Here is a 10,057-nt window from a genome sequence, read left to right as displayed (position 1 = left end):
CATTTACTTCAGTATAGACTTTATGCCTGTGACTTATGCAAAAATTACATTCCTGTTGATCAACGAGACACTTTAGCTGGGTTAAACTTTTTTTGCTATTGCAAAGTTTTTATGTATGTTTTAGCTACATATATATATATACACGGACTATACAGAGTGTCGTAAATGTACTAATGGTAGTACATTTTGTTAATCTTGCCACTGAATTAATAAACCTTTTACATAAAGAAACATGGATATGTATATTCATATCACTAGGTACAATAACTGCATGTCTAAATATCGAAGCATTAAAATTGAGCTTGTGTATATTAACGCGGTATGGAAATGAAAAAATAGAAAAGTAATAACGAATATGAAAATATATATCTATCTAATTTAACACATGTATATTGCTGTTTGCATATATACCCAAAAATCACGGTAATGTATATATGTGTGTTTAAAGCAATATCATTTGGGACGTATGGTCGTGTTAAGAATGCCATTTGTTTGTAAATCGACCGAAGCGACCCCATGAATTTTAATGATGGTATATATCGATTAACTGCATGCGATGAGCCTATATTTGACTTCAGGTTAGAAATGAACTGATGGCTAGGACATATAGCCGACCGTACAATGTCAAAAGACTGGTAGGTATACGTTCATGTATCTTTATCTAACTTGCGTTTTCAAACGTTTATATAATCACATTTGACGCAAAAAAGTGCCGATATACATAGGCCTTTAATTGAAAATGTGAAAAGTTGAAATTAGGCGTCAATATATAACTATCAAAATTACACCGTAAGAAAACTTAGCCGGTCGAAGAGAGGCTATAAGCATTAGTGAAACCGTGCTTTTAAAAACCGCAATAAAAGGATTAAAGAAAATACGTATAGAATCCATATAATATAACCCGCGTTAATGTTTCTTCAGGTCGGTGACTTCGAACTAGCGTGGATTAGCTTTTAATAATGTATGGCTGCTCGGGTACATGGGCTTAAATGATTGTCCTGTCTTTTACTAAGGATTTTATTTTAAAATAATAAAAATAGTTCCTATATACGTAATAATTCTTCAGTCAATTGAATTATGCCAGGCCAATGCATGCTTGTATCAACTATAACAAGGCTCAAATTCGTGGACATATGCATGCAGGACAAAACCTCCGATGTCACTGATCGCTAAACCTTCTTAATTATGTGTCGTATCTTTGAACGTTTTCTCTCTTAGTTCCCGCAATCGAGACTGAGAGAATATCATGAAACGCAATGTCTCAAGGCATGAGACATGTTTATAGCGGCGGCAAGCGTTGTGGGTTAACCTTTCAATTTTCGATTTGCTAGACATTCCACAAGTATGGTTAACGGTACAGAAGAAGAACGATTCTTGTCCTCGCCCGCGATCATAACCTTATCTGCAGTTACAGCTCTTATATTGCTGCTTGACTTAGTAGGTAACACTTTAGTGTTGTGTGTGGTTTATCGTCAGAGAATGAAGCCGAATTTACGCGTTGGAAACATGTTCATTGCTAATTTATCCGTGATCGATTTGTTGATGGGTATCTTCCTAATTCCGATGTCAATGGCTGTTACTTTACTGGGAAGAAAAGTTTTAACCGACGAAAGATGCAAATTTAACGGTTTTTTCAATGTATTCGTCGGTTCAGCTTCGATATGGACGTTGGCAGTTATCAGTATTGACAGGTTTGTTCTTATGTATATTTTTCATATCGTTAATTAAATTGTGAGAAAACATCTTCCTCAAAGCAACTGCAGATTGTGATTGGTTTATTTGTTGTCACGCATTGTTCAGTCTCCATGCCATGCATGCATGGATAAATACATACATGCAATATTATTTCATTCAAACATGCATTGGTACTTTCAACACCGCCAAACTTTTAATTAAACTAAATTTTCAGAATAGTGCGTTTGTTTTGTATGTATTTGTATATGCAGAGATTTTTCAAGTACATGCATGTTCTGTATAGAAAATAACAACTTTTGTTGATTGTCAGTTGGTCCGTAAAATATCATGCATTTACAAAGAGTTTTCAATATCTGTAAAGATTACAAAATTTCCATGTAGCTGTTTCAACTGATTTGAGATGAACTAACTAATTAATCCACTAACTAATTCTGACAAACGTTCAGATTTGCAAAAATTTTACTGAGAGTGTTTCAAAAAATGTATACCATATCCCTTTGAAAAAGTACGTATATACGATTTTCAATTACGATTTTTTAAATTGGTTTCTTTTTTAAATGTCATGGATGGTCACGGTATTATTCATTTTTATTTAAAAGGTATCGTGCTATTGTTTCTCCTCCTGGCAAACGTCTACAAATGCATCATGCGCGATGGCTGCTCATAGCTGTTTGGATTGCATCATTAATGATGGCTTTTGCTCCAATGGGTATCTTGGGAGAATACAAACTGAATACGAAAAGCACCAATTGTCGTCCTATAGGGCAGAGTTATGTCCTATTGCTGTCTGTGGCAAGCTTTCTTCTTCCTTTCGTTACTATGACATATTGTTACATGAAAATTTATCTTAAAGTCAGAAAACAACGAATACAACTTCAATCCTGGAAATCAAACAACAGCCATATGAGAACAGAACTAAAGACTGCGAAAATAGTCTTTACAGTTTTAGCAGTATTCCTGGTCTGTTGGTTGCCATTCGTGACAGTTTACATCTTGTTGAGCATTGGTAAAGCCCAGAATATTTCTCCTGCGGTATTTCTGTTAAGTGGTTGTTTGACAGCTGCCCACTCTATATGTAATCCAGTTATCTATTTTACCATGAACAAAGTATTTAGAAATGATTTGTTCTCTATGTTTCCTGGTTTACGAAAACTCTGCAATATACGGGATATGATTACAAATGCAAATCACAGCAACAACGTTGTGGTGGAGTTAAACGCGAAAGACGACAGTAGGCCATGCACAGTAAACTCTTGAATCGGTTTTGAAGGTGCATAAGGGTCAGATCATGTATGGTTATATAGGTATATTGCTTAGTATTGTAGACATGTAGTACTATATTGCAATTACTGATTATTCCATGTAAGCAAACTCTTTTCGTTTGACAAATTCGTCTACATACCGGTTCGCCTATAGATAGATAGTTTGTCGTATGTTTATATGCAGGCGAATGACCTATCAGACGGATCATTCGTCCAGACGTAATCCGTCTCTAGTATAAATCGGGTCATAATCTTTTTGAGATGGGAAAATTGCATCACGAAAGATCCGTTCTGCCGTTTGCTCACTTTGCTGTTTCGTTGAATGAAAACGCCTTATATACTTATATAGATATAGACCCTGCCTATATATCCGTTTTCGTTTGTATTCGCAAACGTTTCTGAAAGTTAACATGCGGAATCGTATAGAAACGGCCAGAAAATTGGATTCTACAAATTCACTGTGCTTCTTGTTGTGTGGGTGGATATCAACTGAATTTACCGATGTACGTCATCGCTTTCAAATCGTTGCGGTCGGGGCCTCTAAGAAGAGGGGGGCAAAGAGTTCAATTTGCCCCGGGCACCTGAATGGTGAAAGGGGGCCCCAGAATGAAGAAAAAAATAGAAAAATGTTAGATACGATACAATAAAATAAAATAGGAGTAAACTGCGTCCATTGTGAAAGGGCCCCAAGCTGGATTTAAAGCCAGTGCGTCCACACGTGCATGACACGTATCCGGATTCGTTACGTTTTCAAACGTTTCCGCTCTGGAGTGCTTTCGCGATACGAATTGCGTTTCGTCATATACGCGCACGTGTGGCCGCAGCAAAATATTTGCGGATACATGCAAATGCGAATAGTTTAAAACAACGTTTTCACTGGCGTCATATATATACAATTCCGGCATTAATTCATTTAAACCATGCATCGCCCACAATGGCGTATTTTGCGTGGATCATGGATCTGTCATGCCTGATTGGCTGATTCCGGATGATTTATATCATAGCTTACCAGATTAACATTTTATCTTCTTTCCTAATTATAAATTACATACATAGAGTCATAGACTCATCATAAAATCATAAATTGATTTTAAAGGGTAAATTAGAAATCACCTTCTGGCCTGCTGACACGACTTTTAAAACCCAGCCACCCAGGTTATAATTCCGATTTCACTGAGTATATAAAATATATATAACGAATATAGACGTATATTATGGTATATAGACGTATTATGGTACAGGAAGAGTTATATATTGATGACTATATAATATATAGTCATCAAAATTGTTGAGAATTTCAACGTTTGAAAAAAAGGTCGGCTTGTGGCAATATTGAGATATTGCACATCACAGGTTTAATTTCCTGTATCATAAAAAACACTTTCACATCAAACGAGTTATTATGCGTTCTCAGATGGACCGTGCATAAAGGATCTTATATGTGCATAAGGAGAACAGGGAAAATCAGTTTAGTTTCTTGATAATACAATACACGATTCTCAAAATTTTGGGAAAGTTTTTTCTGTTGTAGGAAGCCTTCAATTTGAGTCTATATCCGCTATCAGTTGGCGCCAGTGCCATGTAATTAAAACAGGTGGGGCAGCGGCGAATCTTATGATACGTACGTGAACACTTCTCTTCTGTCTTTTTTCAAATCACTATACGTAAAGCTATTTTAGCATGGTTAACATGCCTGCATGGCAAGGATGGAATAGGATGGAATAAAAACGACTGAAAGAGAGCGTGGAGTACACTTGTAATGACTTCTGTACTGAAGTTTCCTTTTATTAACTCGTATTAATAATTGTCGCCTACGATGTCTCGTCGTCCTCCTAATTGCACGAGCTTATACTTCGTACACTAGCTTATGCATATTTTTTTTCCATATATATACTTTCATTTTCGGCATTTTGTCGCTGCATGCCGGCGGAAATTATTGCTGTACCAGAAATTGAATTCGATGCCGGTGGTGTATTACGCCGGTTCGTCAGCCAAATATAATCTGTTTTAAATCTTTGATGGCGAAATGAATCAGCTGAAATTTTAAGAGGTTTGAAAGGGATTTCTTTCGTCTTAACCAAGCAGAAACATCTAAATATGAGGCCATATGCGACAGCTGTTTCTTAGCCATGAATCAAATGAGTAAAAACATTTTGGACTGCAAACTCATATTAATTCCACTGATATTCAACGTTTTTTAATGCGTACTTTATAACCGATTTTCCCTGTATATAGTTTTTCAAACACATTTTAAAAATCCGCGTAGTGGCAAACGAAAACAGACAATGTTTACACTGATTATTGTTGTTAAGATTAAAACTTGTATTATTAACGCGCCGGTCTTTGACTTCTTATATCTACAAGTTATATATACAAATATTTACGAGGGTCGCTGGCGTCTAAAAGATAAACATCAATGATCCTTAACACGAGCTACATGCGTCATACGCAGACTGCATGTAAAGTGAAACCACCTACGTATACATGGTCATTGCTTATTCATCTCTTTAGACTTTACGACCGAACTACGTTTTCATTACGGTGAAACGGCAGAAACGCCTATGACGGAAACAAACTTTTTGAAAGGTTAAGACAACAAACGGATGCTGATATTGGGTGATTTTATACGACTGAATATATATTCTGCACGGCCACGTACGGTTCTAAACAAACCAAACGTATATTGTCTCTAGTAATTTTCGAAAGTCAAACAAAGCTTTTCGCCTTATCGCAGTAAATTAATCCATCGAAAGGGTGAACTTTCCAAAAGAAGGAAGAAAGGAGAAGAGAACTTTATTTCATATATAGTCATATAGACTGATATGTAAGTATATAATATACTGCACAACTTATATATACTACAATTTTATATATGTTATTCATTAGTTATATATATCAATATAATTATATCAATTTATATCCTTTTTCAGCAGACAATTTAATTTAACAGTTAACCATGTTCAAAAACAACTATGCTGAAGACGACTTGAACGATGCATAAGTTGTCTTTTTTTTACTCGACATCTTCTTGAGTTTGCAACTATCTTTGTTTTCCGGCTAATAATCCATCTTGCATATATATATATACTATATTTCAATATATTTCGTGTATTGTTCCATGACTATGTATAATAATTTACACATGGTATATGTAAAATTGTATATGCAAACTTATAAAACTCTATAGAATCTATAGATCTATTGGTATTGCATCGGCAAGTAAAATACTTCCGCCTTGTCTTTAAGATGCGGTCTCTTGGACCCCGGTCATACAGTTTGCCATTCTCGCATAAAGTCTTAAAGACTTAATTGTGACATAGACATATAGTTATCGAAATTCGAAAGCGTGTATTTAATGCCATTTGTTTGCCAATTCTATGGCAATTATAATTTGAACCTAGCTTATAATAATTTGTAGCTAACATGCAGGAAAAATTTGAAGACTATATATAGGCTATACTTGAATATGTTGTAACTTTCTACCCGCAATCTGACAACAGGAAGACTTAGCAGTTTACACAAAAAATATATTTATACGTGCACATTATACGTGCGCATGATTTGCTTCATTTACTCTCTATGACTATGTGCATAACGTTCATCCATCGGCATGCAGATCGTAGTTAATCGTACATATTGTATGTTACATTTCACGTATATTTTTTCTATTTCGCTTTCTTTCGTGTCAAAAAACCGAAAGTCTTTAAGGACTATTTATCATTCGACGACGGATGTGTCGATAATATGTTATCGAAAAACTAGGCAAATATAGAATTGCCTGCCCTTATGTAAACCAAAGATTGTCATGAACAATGACATATTGAGCAATTAAACAACTACCCTTCGAGTCTTCACCTAATATGTCTGTGCATGGTGTTCTTTGTCGATCGTTGGAATTCCTATTACAGCTAGTGCATATAAACCTGTTCGTAGAACCGGCTAAAGTAAAGTTAAGACGTTTTAACCTTATTTTATACACTATATTATGGAGATTGCTACTGAAGTCGCTAAAATGTAACCGGTGAAGATTATACTATAATGGCGTAATGCCAAAACTGTCAAATACGAAACTAATACACATTAACTATATATACTATATAACTATCCCTCTTCAATGATGCAGTATTCATGCACCAGCGAATCTGCATGCAATCAACATGCTGCATGCATAGGATAATCAGGACCTTATACACTTGTGACATGACTCATGAGGAACTTCAATAACTGCCGGAATATACGGAACTTCAACGCCCCACCATTATACTTGGAATTTCTTTCAAATAGTTTGCATCCCATGAACCAACGAAATACCTATTTTTGAGTGTAATCAGTACCTAACCGAATTGATGTGTGCATGAATGCCAGAGCAGACTGCGCCTTTTTATATTTTAACAACTTAAGTCAGTTTCTGATTTTTGAAAGGAAGACGGTGGCGAACATGTCAAAAGAAGACAGTTTAACCAACCAAACTGATGTAACGAGTGAAGGATCAGTGGTTGCGAATGCATTTTTTGTGTTGGCCATGCTTGTGGTGCTCATCGGAAACCTCTCGGGAAATTCTATGGTATTATATGTTGTTTATCACCAATGGAAGAACGTGAAGCGGCGTGTAACCAACTTATTGATAGCCAATCTAGCTTGTATCGATCTTCTGGTTGCGATCCTTGTCCTCTTTGGGATTATTAATTCAATCAATTTAAAAAGTGAAATGTCTAATATCAAATGTCAAATGGGTGGTTCACTAAGCACGGCGCTTGGTGCTGTGTCAATTCTCACTTTGGCTGTTATTTCAATCGACAGGTGAGTTAGAATTATTTCATTTCCATGCGCTGAAAATAAATTGACATGTTGCAAATTTTACTGTTAATTGAAATGTTGCAAATTTACTTTGTACATGCAGAAAGCACCCAGACATGCCACCACTAAATGTTAAGGCAGAGGCTGTGATCGGCGTTCCAAAAAGTGTCCCATTCACGTCATATTATACATATTATATGTTTATAGCATGCATAAAAACAACGCCAGTATACCACTGTTACTATTCTTGATATACCCCAGATTCGTAAGCTGACAGATTTCTTATGCGAGCTAGTACTTAGTATTTACTTCATTGGGGATGTCTAATAATTTTTGGAGATGATTTGCCTAGTTTAACAACTAGTACTTAGTGTTTCCACGAGAGAAAGTTGTGTCACCTACCAAGCACATTACACAGTCAATAAAGCAACTCGTTTGGGCTGGTTATTCCAGAGGTCATAGCCGCATGCATGATCAACTGTAAATAATAAAATCTTATTTCGTCTAGATACATGGCGATTGTTCTGAATCACGGAAGACGACTTAAATTGCGTACAGTCCGAATAATCATTGCTTGCATATGGGTAACTGCTATTTCTATCAGTCTTTTCCCCATCCTGTTCTGGGGAAAGTATTACTACTCCGAGAAGAGCACTTTATGTAAACCCAAGGACGGCGGTTTCCTGCTCTTTTTAGCTTTAACGTGTTTTGTGATTCCCCTAGTGACGATGGTATTTTGCTACACCAATGTTTTCCTCAAGGTCCACCGACATAAAAAAATGATAATCAATTCTCAAAGAGACAACTCGTTCAAAACAGAATTTAAAACCACCAAAATCGTCTTTACGGTGTTAGCGACATTCATCGTTCTTTGGACACCATTCACGGTGATTTACGGTTCTTCGTCGAGCAGGGGGCCCACGGACACTGTTCCCCCTGGTGTCTACAAGTTTTGTGGATTTCTTACCGCGGTTCATTCAATGTGTAACCCAATTATCTACTTTACAATGATCAAAGGATTTAGGAAAACAGCACTCAAGCTTTTGCGAAGGATCTTTTCGTGTGTTCTTCCACCGGAGAATGAAGAATCAATTGCAACAAATGATTCACTATATGGCGACAGAGCAAGTTGTTCTGTAACTCCTTTGGCGGCAAGGAAAATTATACCTGTGCAAACTCTTACAAACGTAGCTACCGGAGACTCAAAAATATAAATTTTTGAACTAGAATCTACACCGTACTGTTCCTGAAATTCCCAGTCTTGATATTTGATATTCTTCGTTTCAAGAAGGGCTTTCGGAGCCTCGCGTTTTGGGAGGAGGATCCCCCCCGCTTTCCCCTGGCAAACAAGGTTTCTTTTGTATATAAATCGCCAATACAAATGGACTAGGAGAATTTAAACCACTTCAGTATTTTAACATAGATCATTGGCAAGGACGATTGAGCGCACTAGCTTGTGCATAAACTGTAAAGTTAACGAGGGCATGAATGTACGCCAACCATATATAATAATTAATGAATTAAAAATATGATAAAATACCTGCCACTTCTGTCATGTCAATTGTCAAGAAATCAGTAAGAATTAGTATGGGTCTAGTTTCAAAGTAATTGCCTTTTTTTCGACTGATTGAAAAATTATAAATATTCAATCGCATCATTGGTTAAAAATTCATGAGAAGTTATGTTTCGTTTGAACCTATGGCGGTATACTAGCTGCAATAGTGCATCATGATCATGAAATGTCATGCATGTATATACAAAATTCAAGATATGTTCAAGATGAACTGTGGAGCTAAATGCACAAAACTCAAAAGCGATGTAAAGCGATGATCTACGGCGAACATCTGTATAAATAGTAATTAAATTAAACCGGTCATACATATTGCGCATGCACACTCGCTATTGTGTATATTGCCAAGTTGGCTGACACAAGATAACGTTCAATTGTTTCCTACGCGTTGCATAATTATAGCTAATCACTGCTATTACAACGTCATATTAAAAGGGTATAACTAATAAATTGATATATTTAAGACACTCTATTTTTATATAATAAGTACGAGAGCCGAAGTGGAGGTAACTATTTTACGTGCAAATATATTTCACCGGCGGTTATCGAGATGCAATGATGCAAACACAATGAGTCTGATGTTACACAAAGTTTGATTGGCTCGTTAGTTTTGCGAAACCAATCAAACTTCATGATATATCAGACTTTTCGCTTACTTGATGTTATAAAGATCTATTATATGTTCTATTCCCTCAACCGAGAGTATGAGGTTTAATAAAGAACCAGTTTAAAT

The 10,057-nt window shown here is 36.1% G+C and overlaps 2 protein-coding genes across 2 annotated transcripts; both read left to right on the top strand.

The window, feature by feature from the left end:
• The first annotated feature begins 545 nt into the window (after positions 1-545).
• On the top strand, positions 546-3,061 carry LOC114524469 (neuropeptide Y receptor type 6-like). Its single transcript, XM_028545556.1, has 3 exons — positions 546-635; positions 1,332-1,691; positions 2,295-3,061. The coding sequence occupies exons 2-3, from the start codon at positions 1,345-1,347 to the stop codon at positions 2,950-2,952; spliced, it is 1,005 nt and encodes a 334-aa protein (XP_028401357.1). The 5' UTR covers positions 546-635; positions 1,332-1,344; the 3' UTR covers positions 2,953-3,061.
• A 2,449-nt stretch (positions 3,062-5,510) lies between these two features.
• On the top strand, positions 5,511-9,293 carry LOC114524467 (rhodopsin, GQ-coupled-like). Its single transcript, XM_028545555.1, has 3 exons — positions 5,511-5,781; positions 7,380-7,757; positions 8,263-9,293. Coding segments are annotated over exons 1-3 (1,086 nt in total). The 5' UTR covers positions 5,511-5,779; the 3' UTR covers positions 8,969-9,293.
• Positions 9,294-10,057: the final 764 nt, after the last annotated feature.

Source organism: Dendronephthya gigantea, unplaced genomic scaffold (assembly GCF_004324835.1).
Source record: "Dendronephthya gigantea isolate DGI-Jeju-01 unplaced genomic scaffold, DenGig_1.0 000031F, whole genome shotgun sequence".
In the NCBI taxonomy this organism is placed as follows: domain Eukaryota; kingdom Metazoa; phylum Cnidaria; class Anthozoa; order Malacalcyonacea; family Nephtheidae; genus Dendronephthya; species Dendronephthya gigantea.
This window is presented reverse-complemented; position numbering and strand designations above follow the sequence as displayed.